This window comes from Carlito syrichta, unplaced genomic scaffold (assembly GCF_000164805.1).
Source record: "Carlito syrichta isolate Samal-C Ts95f unplaced genomic scaffold, Tarsius_syrichta-2.0.1 Scaffold134202, whole genome shotgun sequence".
In the NCBI taxonomy this organism is placed as follows: domain Eukaryota; kingdom Metazoa; phylum Chordata; class Mammalia; order Primates; family Tarsiidae; genus Carlito; species Carlito syrichta.
The window spans coordinates 133,957-156,517 of NW_007078298.1; the positions used below are offsets into that span (position 1 = coordinate 133,957).

General features: G+C 39.7%; 1 protein-coding gene across 1 annotated transcript in view; it reads right to left on the bottom strand.

Moving 5' to 3' along the window:
• Positions 1-22,561, bottom strand: part of LOC103250785 (guanylate cyclase soluble subunit alpha-2-like) — a gene marked incomplete at its 3' end in the record, with an annotated part of 71,734 nt that overhangs the window by 31,478 nt on the left and 17,695 nt on the right. Inside the window, exons 5-6 of the mRNA XM_021708196.1 lie at positions 14,836-14,897; positions 6,061-6,182 (exon numbers count right to left, since the gene is read on the bottom strand). Coding sequence (XP_021563871.1) covers positions 6,061-6,182; positions 14,836-14,897 — 184 coding nt within the window. The remainder of the gene's footprint in view (positions 1-6,060; positions 6,183-14,835; positions 14,898-22,561) is intronic.

Here is a 22,561-nt window from a genome sequence, read left to right on the forward strand (position 1 = left end):
CTGCAAGGACCTATAGTGAGAACAGTTACTTGCCCAAAAGTCTTGAACCCTGTAGACCTGTACACTGCCCTGTTTGCTATCCAGCCTGACTTGCTGTCTGCCTCCTGGCCAGCTACCAAGGTTGCTTCTTTTGAAAATCGATGAAACGTATATTATTGACATTAAAATTGTTCCTTCTTAGGCAAACATTTCTCAGCACACAAAAGCATGATAAAATTTGAATTTAGTCATAAATAAAAAATATCTGCTCTTCAAAATATGTTGTTAAGAAAGATACTATTAAGAAAATATAGTTTATAGATGATAAGCTACAGATTAGAACATATTTGCAAAACAAATATTTGATAAATACTGTATCTATAATACATAAATAACTTCAACAACAATAACAAAAAAAGTAAAGGCAAACTAACATTTAAAAATGAGCCAGCAAGCCGGGCTCGGTGGCTCAGCCTGTAATCCCGCGCCTTTGGGAGGCTGAAGTGAGAGGATGGCCTGAGCCCGCGCGTTCGAGACCTGCCTGGGCAGGCGAGACCTCATCTCTACAATAAAAAAAAAAAAAAAAAAAAATCTGCCAGGCGTGGTAGCGCATGCTGTAATTCCGGCTACTCGGAAGGCTGAGGCAGAAGGAACGCCGGAGCCCAGCAGGCGAGGCTGCGGTGGTCAGGGGCGGCCACTACACTCCAGTCTGGGCGACAGAGTGAGACTCCAACTCAAAAAAAAGAAAAACAAAAACAAAAAAACAAAAGAAGAAAAGGATTGGCAGTAGCGGGAAACTGCCGGGAGTGGGGCGGAGAAGTGGGATTGGCAGTAGTAGGAATCTGCCAGGGGAAGGGGGGGCGGAGCACACTTTATCAACAAGGATACCTGCATAATAAACATTTGTATACCTAACCCTGAATTGTACCCCACATCTTTAAAATAAAAAAATTAAAGGTTAAAAAAAAAGAAAAGAAAGAGCAATGATCTAAGTAAAATGTGGCATCATGACGATTCGAAGAATTCAGAGAACTAGAAAGACGGTGTAATTTGAACCAGAGGAATGATGGCATGACAATCGCAGTCCAACACCTCTGAAAGGCAGCATGAAATAGTGGGAAGAGCACGAGGTTTGGAATCAGACTGAACTTAGATTTAAATCCTATCTCTGTAGCTTGTTAACTCTGACCAAAGGTACTAATGGCAAGCTAACCTCACAAAGTATCAGCTTCCTCATCTAAAAAAAGTAAGTAATATTGGCCTCCTGGGTCTGATACAAACTTTGTTTTGTGAATACTTATAATAATAAGAGCAATATTTATGTGACGTTTGTTGGATACCAGGCTGCTCTAAATATGTACTTCATATGAATTTACCCTTAATCTTCTGAGCAACTCTAGGAGGGATTTAATTATATTATCTCCATTTACAAATGAGAAATACGGGGTGTGAAAAAGTTAAGTAAGTCACTCCAGTTCATACAGCTAGTAAACAGCTGAGCTGCATTTTCAACCCAAGCAGTCTTTGCTCTAAATCATTACATTACAATAACATTATTTCTCCTCCAACCACCCTACATCCAATTCATTTTATCAAAACACTGAAAGCGTTTACTTTTAACGAAAGAGAAAACTGATCAGTTACCAAGTTACAGTCACAAGAACTATATTGGCAGAGGTTACTTACTGCAATCGACATTAAGTCAGCAATAAAAATGGTGAGTAGTTACTGCACCAACTAGTTCTCCAAGATACTAAGCACGTTAAACATATTCTAATCCTCTAAACGACTATATGACTTATAGTTGTTTCAAAAAAACCTCCAAGGGAATCTTAATCCTAAGAAGGCTGACTAATTCTTCACACTTTTATTATCAATTAAAGGCTTCTAAATGCACACTCCAAATCACAGTGAGACAAAAAAGTACATACAAATTGACTTGTAAGCAAAAAATATTACTTATAAAAGACAAACAACAAAAAGCTCCATGCCAGCTAAAAATTTTGGAGTCTGTGCACTTTAAAGAGGGTTCCAATTTCAAACTATTTCAGGGATCCCTGATACTAAGAAAATACTGTGAGTAATAAGCCCCAAAGGTCATCTTCTCTGTCCTCCTTACTAGCACTTTCCTGACAACATAATCTCATGATAGTGTTACTCCCATTCTGTCTTTAAATGTTTAAGTTTTTGGAGAAGATAAAGCAACTCTCTGACAGAGACCTTTAAAGCAGCGAAAACGTTAATGAATACCCTTTCACAACTCATGTACTCCCTGATTATTCTGAGAGGATATGAACTCTGTAAGGGTATTATAAAACTGTGCTTTCTCCAATACTTAGCAAGTAACGGACGCTTACTAAGACAGCAAACCTTTGTTTGGTATAATTCATCAGTAAGTCAATTAACCTGGAGTTCTCATTTCTATTTGTTCTCTAACCTACTGTGGGAAGTCTTTTTTCTTACCCTTTATCTTCCCCTCGTTGTAGCTCTGGGAGCTCTACAACAACTGGAACACCACCCACAACCCCTTTCATAGTATTAGAACTTGTTTAAACTGAAATAGTCACAACCTCATTTATATTTAACTTATTATGACAAAGGAGACTATGCTATTTATCATCCTTCTCCTTTAACTCATCTACTCGTTCTCTGTCTCCCTGCCTACAGCACTACCTGAATCCCAGCCACAGGAACAAGTAGCAGCATTTCGGCAGCAAACATGGTACAGATCTCCGACTAGTGTGATGCCTCATCACACTAATTCAACTACTACAATTTCCAAGAAACGACTAAACGCCAGGCCTCACAAGAGCATAAACATATTTTTACCATTTGATTTAAGCTAAAAGTGGGCCTTGCCGATTAGGGCTAAAAAAGGTTTACGTTTTTCAGACAACTAAAATTAGATCGTTTTGGCATGCAAAAGACATTACGTGCCAAATAAAGCAATCAATCTAACACCAAAAGCCACCAGCAGGCGGGCCTTGTGTATAGTAATCTTTCTTCATTTTTTAGTAGGACTGCACTGCAAGGGTCGTTTTTTAGTAGGGACCACACTGCATTATCACAGTGACTACCAGAGCACCAAGATATGGTGAAGAGATGTCAGGGAGCAGACTGTCATCAACATCCCTAATTTGTAAATGATGAGACAGAAAACAGAAACAACCTGTTCCAAGCCAAAAAAAGAGAAATAGATGGCAAAAAAAAAAAAATGTTGATATCTGGAATCAGTTGTTTCCCACTACTCCAGAGGCATGAACCACACGTAGGGCACAGGTGTTTCCAGAGAGATCTGTGGAGGTGAGAAGACAAATACATGACAGAGACATCACTGGTCTTCTCCAACTCACTTTCTCCCTCTCTTTAGGTTCCCTTTTTTAATCCCATGCCATTCCCTAAGCTCAAACTTCAACCCAAAGAGCCAGTCAATGGAAAAACTATCTTGAGGAGTTTATACTAAGTAGATAGAGAAAATCATTTTGGAAGGAGAAAAGGTGTGCCACTGTGATCATATTTTGTGATCTATGACTTGATATCCTTGTTGGTTGTAGTGAATAAGCCAACACATGTCTGGACCACAACCCTGTGACAGGTTAAAGAGGTAAGATAAACATGTATCTGCCAATATCAGTCCATTGATATTCTAACCACAGTTCCCAAAGGTGATAAATATAAATCCTAGAGTTGGAACAATGCCCTCTGGCATCCAAAAGGAAGGTTCTCGGGCATCAAAATTTTTCTTAATCTGGCTAAAACACTATTTCTCCATGCCGCTCCCCACCCTCTCCCCACAAAATTCTTTTTTTCTTTTCTTTGTATAGTGTTTTCCTGCCCAGCAAACTAACCGATTCTTTCATTCTCATAAATGATGGCACAAGATAATTTAAATGCAATTAAAAAAAAAAGATGAAATCTAAGCCAAGATTAATCATAGCTCAGTGACTTGTTAAAAACAAGGCTTTCATTGAATGTGGCCACTGAAGTCGCTAACTTTGTTCCCAGAGAGTCTACACTTTAAGAGTTCTGAAATGACATCCGTCTAAGAGAACAGCTACCTCTTAGGCACATAATCATCCATGCCAACATCTAGTCCACGGGTGGCAGGCACTTAATTTTAATATCCTGAAATGTAAATGATGTTACAAGATTATACTTTAATTATTGAGAACAACCTATCATTACCTAAAGGGAGAAAATAAACAGATCTATTTTCTTTCATAGAAAAAGTTAATATTCATGAAAACCTAAACCCTGCTACATAGTCACCTTCTAAATTATAAACATTTCACTTACAACTACTTTTTCTTCAGTGCCCACCACTTTTTTTCCACGCATGACTTACTTTGTGACTTATGGCAACCTTTGAAGGGCAACTAAGCTGTCCTGGGACAACAGTGTCCCCTGATGGTCACCATGTCAAATTGTCTGTCCCAGGGTTTTTTCCTCTGTGGAAATTCTGCACACTTCTTTTATCACCACATCACAGTTCAGATGCCTTTAGCACTCACTATACGTTAATCATCTATGAATCTCCTACCTCCTCGAACTCAATGATTCTTACGGTGGGAGGCATAACAAAAAGAGATACGAGGGTCAAGGAAACATTTGGAAATTGAATAGGTCAGAAACAACTTTTCAAAATATAAATGCCCCTCTGCTGAGATTTAGATATATCCCTCTGATCCCGTCCCTTGAAGCCACAGTGGGTTAAGAGAATTAGATATTACTGAAAGAAGTGTCCTTGAAAATGCAAAATTAGGACACTTTAGACAGCTCTTGGACAATGCTCCTTTTATTCTCCTCCCTTATCTTCTCCAATAATAAGGTTCGCTTGGGTAGCATGATATCCCTGCAGTTGTACTAAGAGTATGGTAAATGAGTCTTTGGCCTTCCTTTTCACCACCCAACTCTGTCCTGCATGCTATGGCAGACAAACCACTTACACCTATATGCCACCTCCCTCACAAAAGGTTCATTTTCTTATTACATTATTTTGTGTTTACAAAAGATACCGTGGATGAAAACGTAGTCCCTTGGCAGCTGGATTCCCAGCTGGAGTGTAAACAAGGTCTCCCTCTGGAAGTCAGGCAGGTTTAGAAAAATCTGATAGACTCAAGAATTTAGGTCTACCTGGCATCTGTTTATAGGAGAAACTCAGGTGTCTCTGGTACTTACCCTAAAGGAAAAGAAAGACACATAGACAAATGTGTCCCAGTCTCTGACACCTGATTCTGAGGGCGAAGAGATTCTGTGTTCTGTATGGAGTCAGCCACTAAAATGTGTTCTTCCCCACCACCACCCTCTAGCACTCCATGGCTTCCTAACTGGGTAATAAGGAAAAAGGATTCCAAAAAGAATTGAAGGAGAGTACTTCTCACTAAAGACGTCTGTAAGACATTAGGGGAAAAAATATTCTTCCTATGGTGTCTACTTTACGTGGGATACAATGTAGTGCTTACACAACAGGAACTTCAGATAGTATGACAGTACAGCTCAGGTATGGTACCTTCAGGCTGCATGACTGGGTGCAGTCTACAACAGTACTTGTTGGCTATGTTAGAGCATCCAAAAACAGCCCCTCTGCCACAAATACAAATGTCTTCATGATGGACACTCTCCTGGCCCCAAGCAGGGGGCAGAGACCTCCGCAGATGACTTGCTTCCCTGAAAAAGCCAGGAAGAGACCTCTGAGTCGCAGAGTCTATTTTGAGTACCTGTCAGGACCTCCCAGAAATAACAGTGTACGACTTTGAGAGAAAAGATCTCGCAATTTCAGCTGAGCGTAAGAGTCAAAGAAATATGGTTTACACAAAACTAGTAGCATAGGAAGCTTTGGAAAAGTTTCCCTGGAATGTAGACATTTTTGTTAGAATGTTTTTCTATCTCCAAGTAAATAGCATGCGGGTAATTTCCACTCAAATGTCTTAAGGAGTGATCAAATTAAATCACTTAAAGACGAAGTCTTGGCTTCAATTTGCCATATTCTCCAAGTTTCTCTTCAGTACAGTATGAAGCATTTACATCTTTACTCTCCCCTCTTTCACTGTCTCTCACCACAGAAATATATAGTTAATATACCGAGTATATTAGCAGTGCACTGAAGAATTCCTGAGACGTCTTCAATCTCCTCTTTGTTGGAGTGGTCTGCATAGGAACATCTGTTAGAGATATTGTGGAAATTCTTTTCTGCATCCCTGTAACTAAGAAGAAAATAAAATTAGCATAAGGAGAAGTTTCTGAAAGCATGTGTGAATGCACTCACACACACACGCACAAGCACACACAGTCTATGCGTTCGGCATAATCACATTCTAAAATAACTGAAGTTTAAGACACAATTCTGGCGTGACCCACCATTCACATCAGCATTTGTGGTGTAGACCTGGACTGGAAGCAACTGTTAATAAGAAAGGGATGTGTGAAAAAAATTAAGCCGAAGCACCCAAAATATACCAGCTTTGTATCAAGAATGTATCTCTCTCGGAGGGCTTTGTCACAGCTGGTAATCTGAGTTGGCTAGAAAAAAAGTTAACAGATCTAAATTTGGTGCAACGTCATTCAATTGTGTTAAAAGTACACAGTTACACCATAACCTCTATCACAGTCAAGAAGATAGCAATATCGTGTATGGATACTGCATAATGAATAAAGTATTTGGAACCTGGCAGAATATGAGTCTCCATCTTAACATTTCCCATTCGTGAGATCTTGGACAAGCAACCTCATTTCTGTTAGTCTAACTTTCCTCCCTCATGAAATGGGTTACCTCCTAGAATGCTTCTGAGAACCAACAGGCATAATGCCTATGTAGCTGGATATTGGCTGGGACTTTTCAAGTTGCCTGCGAATAAGTGATAAGGTACCAAAGCCGAGGATGATAGGGGCCCAGTGCTCCCACATTCCAAAAAGTAGCCAAGAAGGCCAGAGTTCTCCCTCTGGACTTATGCAGTGACTAAACAGCAACTGCCCCTGTCACCCCACCATGGGCTTACAGAAGGAAAGGAAATGAAAGAATTACAGGAAAATCCTCAGAAGAGTAAGAAGCTGGCTCAGAAAGAGAGTGCCACTGTAATGTCCTTCTCCCCTTGTAGAAAAGGAGAGAAGACGAGTGTTCCCTGCAGAAGCCCAGTTGGTGAGAGGGGTCCACAACTGGTGGAGACTGGGGTTTGGGTACCTCATTCCCCAGTGAACATCTGTAGAGGCTGCAGATATCCTGATCATCCCCCCATGACTGACTGAATAGAGGAAGAAGATTCTGGAGAGAGTTACTGACAAGGAAAAGAAATAGAGCGAAATGCTGAACAAGCTGCAGCCCCTCCCATTTGGCAAGGCAGAAATATGAGTTTTCCATGGGTGAGGGAGATGGCCCCAAAGGGAGGCGAGCCTGAGTTATCCAGTTGTTGTGCTGCTTTCCCAATCTAGAGGCAGGGACAGAGGTCCCCAGGGCAAGACAGCATGAGTGCAGCCCTTGGGCACCGGAACCGGTCATCAGAAGCAGGTACCCAGGCATTCATCTCACAGAGGGCATCGCAGCAAGAGGACTGCAATGACCACCAGTGAACTCAAAAAGTCTTCTGCCATTTTCCATTTCATTCCTGCCTGACAGAATACATCAGAAGAGAAAGGACCTGGAGAAAAGTGGCCTGGAGAGAAGGAATGGAAACTCCCATCATGTCCTGTCTGCATCGCATTCCAAGTTCCTCAGGAAAGGGCCCGACCCAGGCAGAGAGAGGAACATAAGTGTTAGACTGGGTGTGTGGGTGAAGATTTAGATCAGTCTGGAGTGAACTTTATAACCCCTGGAAGTACATGGGAAACAGAGCAGTCTGTCCAAGCTTATATCAAAGGGGGCTCATCCTAGTATGTTTGGCATGATTGAAGAGAAAAAAGAAACTGGTTTCATGTTTGTACACCTCACTGGGATCAGATGCCAATAATTCCATTAAAAAAACTGTAGTGCAAAATGCTTACTACAGTTTCTTGAACAGAAATCACTCAGTAAGAGGTGGAATACGGAGGATAGGCGTTAAATGCAGGCAAACACGGGGTTATTTTAAAATCAAGTTTCCATCATGTTTACCAGAGGAACCTTAGACAAAATGTTTATTCTCTCAGCCTGAACTTCTCCATCTGTAAAATGAGCTTAATACAATGATATTATGAAGTAAATGATTAGTACAAAATAAAATAACAGATGTAAAGTACCCAGCATATTGCCTCAAGCAGGGTAAGCAATCAATAGATATTAGCTTTTGTCTAATCTGTTTGTTTTTTATGCTCAAAAAAATATAATTTTTCTATGTAAATATATGTAAAAACAACCTAGATCGTTTTTAGATAAAATGATTGAAGCCACAAGATCTGACCATGAAAGCGTAAGTAATATCCTTGAAATTTGTTTCCCAGAATAATCAGAGTTCACCCACACTTAATTTCACTTCTGATGTTCTATTAGAATTATTCTGGCTTAATCTCTCTTCAATTGTCAAAAGAAAAAGAGAACAGAAGGTTGGCTGTGTAAAACAAACATAGGACCCACATTGATAATTGGAGCAATCGAATTTAATTTTAGATTACTATAAGAAATGGTATTACCAACTAGCATGAGTTTGGCAGCAGTCCTGCCCGTGATATTTACACAACAATGCTTATTCTGGGGAGGAAAATAAACCAACTATGAAATGAATGGCATAGTTCTGAACATATATTTCTTCATGCTTTAAAAAGCATATAATGAATGAACACTATATTTCAGAGAGATGACCATGTGTTTTCCATGACAGTTCACTCAAGAAATCTCTACTTTGACAACATGGCCACAGCAAACCATTTTTATGAGCCATGGACCAGTACGAGACATGTAGCACAAACATAAGTAACAGCAATTGGGGCCAAGTGGTCTACAAAAACTTAGGTCACAACAATCCAAGGCAAAATAAACTCTCTGTAAGAAGATAACTGTAGCTAGGACATGAACTAGGCATGTCTTTTAAAGGCCCAGGATGGACAGGGAAAGAAAACAGAAAGAGGGTAAAGAAAGGACAATCAACAAAAACTGAAGTGCAAAAGGGTCAGATAGCAACAGTGATAATAGTAATTCAATTAATATATTCATGACCATTGTGTGTCAGGCAGTGTACTATTTTATGTGAGTATATAACTGAATACCCCACTGTCATTCGTGTTTCCCTTAAATTTCACCCCAACCCTGTTATCATTCCCATTTTTAAAATGAGGAAACTTTAGCTCAGAGGTTTTAAGTAACCTGCTCAAGACTGTTCATAACAAAACCTCATTTTATGATTAGGAAGCCTTTTATGCCTATCTCCAAAGTACAATCTCTCCACAACAAAGACACACAGAGAGAAGAAATGGCATGTCATAATGGCAAGAATGACATCAGAGGAAAATGTCATCAGAAACACATATTTCTCCATCCTGAGTTCTTTATAATTCCTAATGTGAACCTGCCTGTCTCCGACTGACCCCTTCTGCTTCTCACTACTCTATGCACCTTACGTTGCCCAGAAAGCAAGTCCATTTCCTAGAAGCTTGAGTTAAAGAGCAGCTAACAAAGATGCACACTCAATGCTCCCTCCCTCGTTCTAAGTTGAGAGAGAAGGATTGTGCTACATGAACAAGAAGCTCCCCAGTGAGTATGAATGCACAGAATTTATGTAGAAATCAAAAGTTACCACAAAGTCAATCTGACACACAGTGCCAAACACTAAGCATAAGGAAAACTATGCAAATATATGAGTGTAACTGATGCCATAAATAAAGGAGTCTTGAATACTAGAAATATAAATTTTAGAACTGACGCTTAGGAGGCTAAGGCAGGAGGATCACTTGAGGCCAAAAGTTCAAGATCAGCCTGGGCAACATAGCAAGACCCCATTTCTAAATTTTTTTTTTTTAAATCGGGCATACCTCATCAACAAGGGTACCTGCATAATCAATATTTGTATACCTAACTCTGAATTGTACCCCACATCTTTATAACAAAAAAAAAGTTAACAAATTACCTGGGCATGGTGGCGTATACCTGTAGTCCTAGCCACTTGGGAGGCTGAGGTGGGAGGATTACTTAAGACCAGGAGTTCAAAACTACAGTAAGCTATGATTGCACCATGGCACTCCAACCTGGGCAACAAAAACCCTGGATCTAAAAACATATAACTAAATAAATAATTTTGGAATTGTAATTGGCTCTGGAAATTATTTCAGTCTCTCATTTTTACTCCATCTCAGGCATAATTGACTCTTTTACCACCATGCCCCTGAAAAAAAATCTGCTTACATACCTCTAGGGTGCAATTTATTCACCCTCTGCAAAAAAAAAAAGTTAGTCTCGCCTATGTACCAAGCACTTATAAAGGCACAGAAATATAGACACAAACCAGATAAACAAGAATATAAACAAGGTAATGTCAGCTAATGATAGGCACCCTGCAGAGAAATGATTGAGGGGCTCACAAGGGAAAACGCCTGGGGTTGGAGATCGAGGTGGGGGATGAAGGTCGATTTAGGATGGATGGTCAGGGCAGGCTTTTCTGGCGAGACGACATTTGAACAGAGGCCTGCATGTGTAGAAAGAATAAGCCATGAAAACATCTGGGGAAAGAGCATTCCAAGAAAACGGAGAGACACATACACAGGCTCTGAGGTTAAGCTTGGTACCCTTAAGAAACCAACAGAAAGTCGGAGTGGAGTCAACTGGGTGGAAGATGAAATTAGTGACGCAAGCAGAGGCCAGATCCCAGAGAGAATGTAGATTTTATTCGACTATAACAAGCCATTATACAGCTTGAAGCAGGGGTTTTGAAGTCTGATCCCTGGACCAGCAGCAGTTGCGCTACCTGGGAACCCACCCAGAACTACTGAATCGGAACCTCTGAGAGTGGGCCCACCAATCTGTGTTTCAACAAGTCTGGGAGGTGTTTCCAAGGCCCATTAACATTTGAGAACCATTGATTTCATGTAAGAAAGTGGCATGATCTAATTGTGTAATTACTTTGCTGTGGTGGGAATACAATGTTAGAGGACAGGAGTAGAACTAGAAAACTAGATCAGAATTTCTCAGAGAGGGATTGATGACAGAGATGAAGAGAAGATTTATCACGCTGCATGAATAAATTATTTTGACACTCATTTTCCCAGCTTGAATAATCTCTATGAATAAATAAATGAGCAAGTGAATGGACAGATTAAGGAAATGAATAGACGTTTAAAGATAAAGTGGATGAGGTACAGAGAGGCTATCTTATTCCCTAACAAGGAGTCACATCAGCTACTCTCTCCCAGTCCTTCCATCAGTGACCCTTGGAACAGCTGTTCTCTGCATCCAAGTCTCAGTCCTGAGAGATGAAAAAGACTCAGGGAGTTTCTATGGGCAACTGGTTTAAGCATTCAAGGGGCAGAACCATACACTCCTGGAGCTCTGGTTTAAAAAAGGCAGATAGATTAAGAACAGAGTTTTAAAAGAGAGGAAAGGAAGGTCGATGGCCAGAGGCTAAATTAAGAAATTAAAAAGAGAACGGCCAGCTCATACTGTTACCTGCCCTGACTCATCACCTCAGCCCGAGACACCTAAAAGCTAAGTGACTTCAAGACAAGCCTCAGGCAAGCTCAATTCTCGAGGCTAGGAAAAGCTTCTCCCTCCTTCCCTTACCTCCCCCAAAATCTGAAAAATGCTTGTCAGCACTTACTCTCAATTATCAATAAAGAGATTCTGAAAACCCTTTAGTGACAAGAAATATATTCCTTTACACGGATAGAGATAAGATGCCATAAATGTTTCCTTCAAAGAAACAACATATAGGTGTGAATATTTTTTAGTCCAAGTGCTAGTGATGCTTCCTGCTCTCCTGTTTCAATTTTGAAGAGAGATAAAAAGCAGAAAGATGGAGTCCAAAAGGCAAAAGAGGGAGTCAGGGAAGCCATCAACGAGGAGAAAGGGAAGACAGCATCAAGAAAGGCAACTGTGGCAAAAGTGCTGCCAGTGGGTCCTTTTTGCCTTTGCCAACGTGAGTGCAGACAAAGGCAGTGAGCAAAGGTGCTCAAGTCTGAGAAGTCAGCCAACAACCAGGCAGAAATATGCTAAGGTCTATTTGGATAGTCAGACATCAAGACACCTCTTTAGAGTGGAGTCAAATTCTCTGGGGTTTTTTCTGAGTTGGAGTCGCACTTCATCGCCCAGGCTAGAGTGCAGTGGCGCACACACGGCCACCCCACCGTTGACCTGTCGGGCTCCAGCGAACCTTCCGCTTCAGCCTTCCAAGTAGCCAGAACTATAGGTGCATGCTACCACACCCAGCTAATTTTCCAACTTATTGTAGAGATGAGGCCTCACCAAGTTGCCCAGACTGGTCTCGAACCCACAGACTCAGGTAATCCACTAGCCTTGGCCTCCCAAAATGCTGGAATTACAGGCTTGAGCCACCGTGCCCGGTCCTCTGTTTTCTTTATACCATGTCTACAATAAACAGACCTCGAAAAAGACCATTCAACCAGTGAACAGTGACTCACTCAGGCCATGTCTAATAGACAGAAAAGGTGAGGCAGCCAGTTGGATAAAAAAGAACTCCATTGTGCTCAGGGAAAAAAAAAGTTTCTTCTGATGATAGCAATACAGTTTAGCTGTCTACTTTGATTGCATTATGAGAATACCACTCCAATTTGTCTTGAAGGCACAGTTTAGTTCAGGAGTGAGACTATTTCATCAGTTATTATTGGATTTCAAAAAGGAAAGAGCATTCATAATTCCAGAAAATGATTTGAGTTTGATGACTGTTATTGTCATAAACTAATAATAATAATAACAATGATAAGCATAAGAGCAAACAGGTATTGAGTGCTCAACACATAGAACTATTCTAAGTATATTCGCGCTTTTAAGCCAAACACCATATTTTAAAGTAGCAAATTCATGAGCATGATTAAGTTTTATTTTAGAATGTGTGGGGAAAGATTAATTTGACATTCTTTATCTCCATTAGGATAAACCGTTTAAAATCACTAATGGCCTCAAACTAAAAGCCATCTCATGAGTTTAAATAATATGTTTTTCCTAGTGCTGCACTCTTGAGGAATAGTATGACAAAGTTTCAAAGCAATTCCCTTTGAAATGACAATTAACATAATCATCAAGCACTTAAAGTATATGGCATTGTACTAGGTGCTGAGATTATTTTTCCATTAAGTTTTCTTCCATTTTGTTTTGTTAAAAAAAAAAATCACACTAAACCCTAATAGCCAAAAATATGTTCTTGATCCCCATGGCAATGACTATTAGCCATAAATGTTAAATGATTCCTGACAGTTTTTCAAGAAATACTGAGGTTTAAATCTTTACTCCTCAAAAGCTCTTAAAATCTTAGAAAGATAAATCACCGTAGCATCTACATAATATGAACGACGTAAATTAAAAACATATATGTTCTCACTCATAAGTGGACCTTGAACAATTTTCAAAATACTATAAGAAAGGGATTGGCAGTCGTGGGAAACTGCCAGGGGAGGAAGGGGAAGGCACGCCTCATCAACAAGGGTACCTGCACAATGACAATTTGTATACCTGAATTGAACTCTACATTTTTAAAATAAAATATGTATATATATATATATATATATATATATATTGCCTCCAATGTCAATGAACTTAATTTGAAAAGCTAGATTGCATGACAAAGTCGATGTAAGCTTTTCTATTTGGCAACTGCTTTCCGTCATCACCAATTAAAGGTAGCATCTACTCCCTTGGAGCTTTCGGTTTACAAAATACATTCATTGAAATTATCTCTTCTAATCATGACATCTAACCTTTGATTTGGTTATTCTTATTATCACTGCATTTTACAAAAGAGATAAAGTAATTTTTTTTTTTTTTTTAGTTGGAGTCTCACTCCGTCACCCAGTCTGGAGTGCAGTGGCACACTCACAGCCACAGCAGCCTCAACCTGCTGGTCTCAGGTGATTCCTGCACCTCAACCTTATAAGTAGCTAGAACTACAGCCAAGCACCACCATGTCTGGCTAATTTTTTATTTTATCTTATTTATTTATTCTTATTGATTTATCTTTATTGTAGAGATGAGGTCTTGCCAAGTTGCCTGGGCTGGTCTTGAACCTGCAGGCTCAGGCAATTCGCTCGCCTCGGCTCCCAAAGTGCTGGGATTACAGGTTGAGCCACTGAGTCTGGCTTTTTTTTTATTTTGTAGAAACAAGGTCTCATCAAGTTGCCCAGACTGGTCTTGAACCCCTGGGCTTGAGCAATCCTCTCGCCTCTGCCTCTCAAAGTGCTGGGGTTACAGGCATGAGCCTCCGCACCCAGCAAGTTACTTATTCTATGTGCTGGTGAGGCCTTGAATTTCTATTATCTACCACATCACATGAGAAATAAGGGATAATAAGGAAAAATAAGTGGCACATGACTCTAGCTACACCAATACCTCTCACTGAACTGTTTTAAGCTTGTAGTAATTTTTATTAAACTCTCCTTAATGATTCTAAAATTTCATTCAAAGCCTCTCAGTTGGTACCAATAAACCTAACTATATTAAAAAGGCACACTTAAGAGATTCAGCATTAGAACGAGAAGGCAAGAACATAAGAAGAAAACAAGGAAAAGCAATACCAAAAAGGAATCCTATCTGAAGTAATTAAATACAAAAAAAGTCAAAGGAGATCACTCTAAGCGTCCACCCTCCCATGAACCTTCACCCCACACTATGAGAACATATCCACTATGAAATAAGGCTGACCCGTGTAGCAGAAAACCACATGCACAACAGCTCTGTTTGAGTAATTACCTTTAATTTTCCCCCAATAATAACCAAAATCCATTTTTACTTACCCGATAACTTGATGCTCATAATACTGCAATGTCCTCTTGAGAGTTTGCTGTATCGTCTGAGGCTACAGAATAATAATAATAAAAAATATATATTATCAGCAAATCAGTGCCATTCCCATTCTGAGCATCGTAGGCAGATAGGTAGCTTCTGATTTATCTCATGAAAGTTTTTCTTTTACAATATTAACCCATTTTGCATCATGCCATGATTTTTTCTCACAGGAACCAATATGAGGCACTCAGCAATTACCCAGAATTTCCCAATTTCAAGTATGATAGTATTTCCTAGCCATATTTTTTTTTCAATTCCTTTGTACCAGCTATCAAGTTCAATAAAATACTCATTGGCTGACTACAATAAACCTTGGCCTTCAGGGTAGTGGAGAGGGAGCACTGCAGAGACATGGGTCATGGTTCTTCCTCACCAGCATGTATAATCTGCATGAGGTAATGACTAACTGAAATGAAAAGGCATATCCTAATATTTTGTTTTATGTTTTAACAAGGCTTTCAGGATGGTCTAGCAAGCAGCAATAAATTGAGTTAAAATAGTCAAGTTTATAATAAAAATATTTTTAAACTTAGATGACCTTTATTTTTTTCTTTCTGTTAGCTTCATATCTGAGGGGACTAATAGAAAGGCTAGGGTGGGATAGGAAGCAGGTGCGCCAGGGCCCTTGCAACATCATTTCAACCAGCAGTCAGCCTGACTTCTTCAATGCCCAAGAGATTTCAAGCAAGGTTTTTTTTTTTTTTTCCTGGAGCCTCCTGGATGAGCCACAGGTGCTTTTGGGGGGTGGGTAGGCGGGGGAGGGGGAATGGGGTCTGCAGCAAATACCTAAGCAGCTCATGACTTAATTTCTTAACCTTCTCTTCCCCTTGATGGCTCAAGACAGAGTTTCTTAATCTCAGACCAAGAAATTATTGTTAGACTTCTTTAGGCAGCAGAGCCTGAACTTGGAGTTTCAGACTTACGGAGCCAAGAATAGGACACCAAGATCCCAAAACATAAGATTTCCTTAGGAAGTTACAATAAGAAGAACCAAGTTCTCAGTGGCAGGAGAGTGGTTTTTTTTTTTTTTTTAGATAACCTGTAATCAATCAAGTAGAAAAAGGCAGTCAATACCTTATCAAAACATTGATCCATTACAACCAAGGATGAATTTTAAGGGAACATGATGAGTATAACATAAACTCTTCAAGATGCAAACCAACAAGTACCTTGGTCATTTCATGGGATGCTGCTAATAAACTACACAAACCTGATTCCTCTAAAAAGGTGATCTGTAGGAAAGATCTAGCACAGTGCTGATACCTAGGAAGCAGTTGATAAATATCAACTTCCAATCTCTAACCCTTCAAAGTGACTGTCTTGAAAATACACCATTTAAAGGAAACCCCAGAGGTCTATGTCAAATTTCATTTGGATTCAATACATGTTCACCTCTTTATAAAAACATCCAGGACAGATGTAACAATCTCCCTACCTAACACTCTTCGAAACTTTAACACCCTCCTTGATAGGTAATGACTACTTTAAAGTTAGAGAAAAACGAGCTTAAATTAAATTAGACACATCCCCTGAGATCTACTCTCCACCACCACCCAAACCTAAAGCCTCAGACAAGGACTGCACATTAGCCAAGCCAATTCACAAAGTAATTTAAGAGGAATCAGCCTATCAGTGTTCAAAGGAAGGAGTACACGGCAACTTTTTTCAGCAGCTATTTTTCATTTATGCCATGTTAAAATGGTGAACAAGATCTCAAACTGGCACAGATGTTTCTACTCATCCAGACTGAACAAAGCAGAGTAAATGAAACGCATCTAGGAAAGAAAAATCATTCCCAAACCAAGAAGTGGAGTGGTTGAGAAATCTAGAGAATGAAGTAAACACAGCAGTCCTAGTGCACACAAAAAGTGGCTTTAACACCCCAACCCATGGCCAGTTGAAACCAAATCATTGTCAGTCACTGGCTTAGAACCTCTGGGATCCAGGTCCCTCTTGCACCAGCCTGGCAGTTTCTGAGCTAAGATAAAATTCCCTTTGGCAACAGGATCAAAAAGCAGCAGATATCCACAGAGGGATTATCCCTCCAGTAACCTCTGGTCACAAAACCTGGAACGGAAAGCAGGAACTAGAGTGCACAGAGCCAGTTAAGATCAGAATGACCTCATTTGTACAAAAGGACATTTTTTTCCTGTAACAGAAATTTCTTTCCCAGTCATTAAAAAGCACATGTTTGTGAAAGAAGTTAAGCCTTTTCAAGAGCTGACTATTTTCTTGTGTGGAGCAATTACTTCTACTCCCAGCAGGAGTTAAATTTATAGTTGCCAAATGCATTAAAAGGAAACGCTCTCTGGGAACACCCAACAAAGCTTCAAGTTGGTAAAGCATTTACACACTTACTATTTCTTGCCAGAACCAGTGGGCACATTCTAATGGCCCTCAAGCTTAGGGGTGGACTGCAGAGTATCTCCTGATCTTCAGCAAGTCAAGACTCACTTCCACACAGACTGTCTCATCACCGTGGGTTCACTCCAGTCTTCAGAGTTTGCCTCATAGCCTCAACTCATGGCCTTATCAATGAGGACGCATTTGCACAATTTCAGTCTCCCTGACCTGAGTAAAAAGCATGAAGTGAAGACCCACAAATAGGCCAAAGCCATTCATTGGGTGACTTCTGCTTTGAGCATGGGAGGGTCCATCTCTTTGGCAAACCCTTACAAAGTGCCCATGTACGCCAGTGATACAAGTCAATGTGGACCAGTGGGAAAAGCTAGGGCTTTGAAGACATGCAGATTTCTATCCTCTTTTTTAAGAACATGGCTCCATGGCCATTCCTGACTGAAAGAGTACCATTCAGCATTCTACACACCAAGATTCCATTTCTCTTATAGATATCTGTCCTTTCCTTCAAGAAGGGGTTCAGAAAGATGATTTAGAAAAGAGGCTTTAAAGTCAAACTGAATTCAAAATCAAGCTCTGTGACTCACTAGCTAGACAACTTCAAGCTCACTGAAATAAGATTTCTTATGTGTACATTATTTTATGGGAATGAATTGCAAAAATGAAAGCAAAGTCTCTGGAGCACGGTGAGTGCATAATCAATGATAGTTGTGGTTATGCTAAGCTGAAAAACATGGTTCCTACCGACAAGAGTTTCATAATCTAGTGGAGGAATACAAGATTTAGGTTAGAAAACCCATCCCACAAGTATAATATTTCAAGATCTTCATCACCTAAAGAAGAGATCATTCAAGCTACCAATACTTCTAATAATGAGAAGTTGACGCCAATTCCATTAGACAGAGGAAAAAACATAAAGATGACAGTCAAATGGAGAAATATTTCCAAAGAAACACTAAAATCAGTTGAGAAAGATGGTGATGCAAGCGGAAGTCTCAAAATGAAGCCTGAGGGCAGCACTGAAGCCAAGCCTGCAAGGGGGAAGGACATTGAAACACCATAGCTAAGGTCAAGACCTCAGGCATTTACTGCACAACTATCAAATGAACAACCCATGAACTTCCTTCCTTGGATACACAGTATATACAACAGCAGAGCTGAGTGACCTAACAGTTGTAGAACCCCGTCCTGAAGGATCCAAGAGACAAAAGTAGAGGTGGAGACAGAATTAACTGTCCCTATCATAAACAGAAAACCAAGAGGGTTGTGATTTTTCTCTGTTTCCCCCCAGCTAAGCTGTATAGATAGTGGTCTTCTATTGCCCTGACCCAACACAAAGAAGCAAGGGATAGGAAACAGCTGGAAAGACGAATCTGTCATCTGTGTCCTGCATGTGTATTTTCTGGGGTTCAAACAGAGGGTACCTAGAAGCTTCCATCATGTGGCAACATGAAGCCATCTTCATCTCTGGTCTCATTAATAGCTTTACTTTACTTGGCTAGCAGTGACTGACCCCCACAGACTAAATGTTATGTTCATGAAAGGTCATGGGATCCAAACAGCCAGCCATGAAACAGTCCCAACAGAGCCAGAGAAATGATCCCTGAAGAGTGGGAGGAAGCAGTTCCCAGAGCTGGCCCTACAGGCTCAGACAGTCCTGCTGAGGCTCCCACACAGTCCCTGCTCTGGATATCCGCGCCAGATGGTGCGGGGATCAGGCAGGAGGCAGAGAGTCAAGATGTGTGTATGTGTGTGTGCAGCGTGAAACACAGTTGTCATCGCACAAAATACATGTTCATCTCAATGTTACAGAGGGAAAGAAGTTGAAGCTCAGGGAGGTTAAGTAAGTACCACAAGATCTCACAGTAAGTGAATAGGACACTGCAAGCCAGGACAGGCTTCCCAGTATCCGTCTTCCTTCCACTAGATGGTTTTGAAGGTCTCTCCCACCTTTCACATTCTGTTATTCTATTCCTTACATGATACACAGTGCACTTAATCATGCAAAAAGACAAGCATAGATAATTTAAAAACAAACAACCAGGCACAGTGGCTCAAGTCTGTAATTCCAGCACTTTGGGAGGCCGAGGTGAGAGGATTGCCTGAGCCCACGGGTTCGAGAACAGCCTGGGCAACTTGGCAAGACTTCATCTCTACAATATATCAAAAAATCAGCCAGGCATGGTGGCACATGCCTGTAGTTCTGGCTACTTAGAAGGCTGAGGTGGAAGGATCGCCTGAGCCCAGAACGTCAACGCTGAGGTGGCCAAGAGCATGCCACTGTACTCTAGCCTGGGGTGATGGAGTGAGACTCCAACTCAAAAACAAAAAAAAAAAATTAAAACAAACTACTCATTTCTGCTTAGTGACACATACCCACAAGATACAGATTTAATGAAAACAACAGGCCTGCCTTTAAAGAAATTTCCATAAACAGTCATACCTGAAGCTAAATGATACTGGTATACATGTAATTACTAATGCTCTAAGCCATTAGTTTTTTAGCTCTGTCTGAACATCAAAAATCATCTGGGGATCTTTTCAAAAAATACCAATGCCTAAGTGCCACCCCTGGATTTTCCAGTTCAACTGGTCCGGGGGGAACCCAGTTGCTTCTAATGAGTAGTCAGGGTTGAAACCTTTTATTTAAGGTATAAATATGATGAGTAAGAACAATACACTATAAACCTTATCTGAACAGGTCAACATTAATGAGTCTCTATTCAAATATTAAGAGAAGGAAGTTTCTGAGAGTTGTTCACTCATAACTGCTTAATTCAAACAGTCCTATTTATTAACTGTCACTATGGCTAATAATCAAATATGAATTTGTGAGATAAACAAAGAGCTATATTACTTGAAGCATAAATATATGGATTTTTTTTTAATTTCCAAGTAAATTCACTCCAATACAAATAAGCCAGCATTCATTTTTATGATGACATGCATCTAGAAACACAATAACTAGTATAATTATTGTACTTTATGCTGGGCACTGCTTGCTCATTGTATATATTAATTGCTTTGATTTTTCACATCAGCAATATGATGTAGGTATTATTATCTTTCTCATTTTATGAATAAGAAAACGGAAACACAAAGTTTGAGTTGCCCTAGGTTACACAGGTTACAAATGGACAAAACCAGGATCAAAACCCAGGGAATCTGGCTCCAAGTTCCAACACATGACCTTCAACCTATACACCTCACAGTACGTCATGTCTTGTATGTGGCTGAACATTTCCCAGTTCACATTTTTTAATACAAGTTATCCTAATTGATCCTTGGACCAATTCAGTGAAATAGTCAGACTGGTGTTTTTAATCTCTGAAAAGGAACCAAAGTCAGAGAGATTAGCTGGTCTGCTCAATATCACATGACTAATAAGCAGAGAAATACTTTTTTCAAAAAAAGAGCCTCTGTTCATCTAGGTTTGTCTTGAATAAGAAAGCAGTTTTTTCATGTCAACATAAAATTAAAGCAGCACATGTATTCAAATGAATTGATTTCTTCCTGAGAACGCATAACGTTCTTTAAATCAATTCTGTATCAACAAGGAAGGCCATAGGCAAAATCATGAAGTCTTATCTTGAATGCATTTCCACTTTCCTTTCCCTCTGGCTCACCAACTCTGAAGCCTCTGGGCCCCAGTGTCTTTATCTTCCTTTTGCTCGGCGAAATCGCCACCACCATAACCAGAACTCCCAAAACAGGTATCCAAAAACCATTCATCACATATTCCCTTCCTTGCCCTCATCAAAATTTCAAATCCCCTTAGCACCCTGTTCTCAGATGGTGTTCAGGAGGAAACCTAACTCCATCCCCAAAGAAACTCAATCCTCAGTGCTTATTAAGACAGACGATGGAATGAATTGTCTCCCTCTCTCTACAATACATAAGACGGTCTGAGTCTATAATTTTGGTAATAATAAGCTTGTCAGTGAAAGATAAAAATTGGGGAGGGGGCAAGGGATCCTTCTCTTTTCCTATAATCATAATGTGAAGATCACCACCTTCTCCATAAAGCGAGTGCATTTTGTTTATTAGGTCTCCCTATACCAACTCCCATAATTTAACATAATTAAATTACAATGTTAGATACCCTATCTTTATAGTTAGGCCCATAGACATCAATGTCCAAATCATATGACTGATTTTATTAACAAAACTAATAAAAAAATAGTATCACTTCAAACAAACTGGTTTACATCTGAAAGAAAGGTAATTGTAGTAATCATTTAATTTGCTAAAGGTCCAGATATCAGATATCATATTCATTTTCCCAGCCTCTGACTAAACTTACTACATATAAACCAAAAAAAAAAAAAAAAAAAAAGACTGCAAATTAAATATAGAACTTTGAGTCAGGACCTCTATATTTCAAGTCCAGCTGTGCTACTGACCTTTTTATAAAATTAGCCAAAATCTCTTCACCTGGGAGTAGGAAACCTTGAGGGGGGGGAAAATGCTTCCATTTTCCCATCTGAAAAACACATACAAGAAGTTCATAGTTCTCAGGGTCATTTTCAAGTACAGCCACTGCAAAGTTAAGTACTTATAAATACAGAGTCGGAACACATTAGTGATTAAACAACCTTCTCTGGGAAGTCACAAGATCACTTTTTAGCAAAGCAACTTTTCAAGAATGCAGGAATACCATCTCAAGTGACCTACACCACTAATTTGCTAAACAAAACGAGTAGTTCAGATAATTAATTACAAAATGCAAAAATGCTTGTACTATAAAAAAAATGCTAGCAGTGCATTACTACTAGAGCTTTTCTACCTGTACTGGTTGAACATCTGCACGATTTCATCAATCTCTACTTTATTCTCCTTGTAAACACAGGTGTACCTTGACTGACCTCATGAGAGGTTAGGGTGAAGGCTGACATTGTGCTAATTGACCCATAAGAGGATTCAGACTGATAACCTTTGCCTTATTGGAAGCATGCTCTCATTAGCAAAGCACAGTGGTTATCATTATAATTATTGGTTGTAACTGAATATACTTAACATATAATCAATATGATAATTAAATCTTCATGTACAAAGTGTGTTTGCTTTCCAAGTATTGCCTCTTTGTTACTCCAATTTAATGCCTTTCCAAAAATAGCCATTGAATTTCAATTTGATACAAGACCTAATATAATACCATTGATACTAACAAGCTGAAAACATACACTCCCTGAAGTATAAGTTATTTATCTAGTTCTTCTCTTACCTATAGCAAGAGCACACTTAAGTCATCCAAGAATTTCTGAAGTTTTCAAAGAACTCTGGGGAATAACACCACCACCTTCGGTTTGCATCACA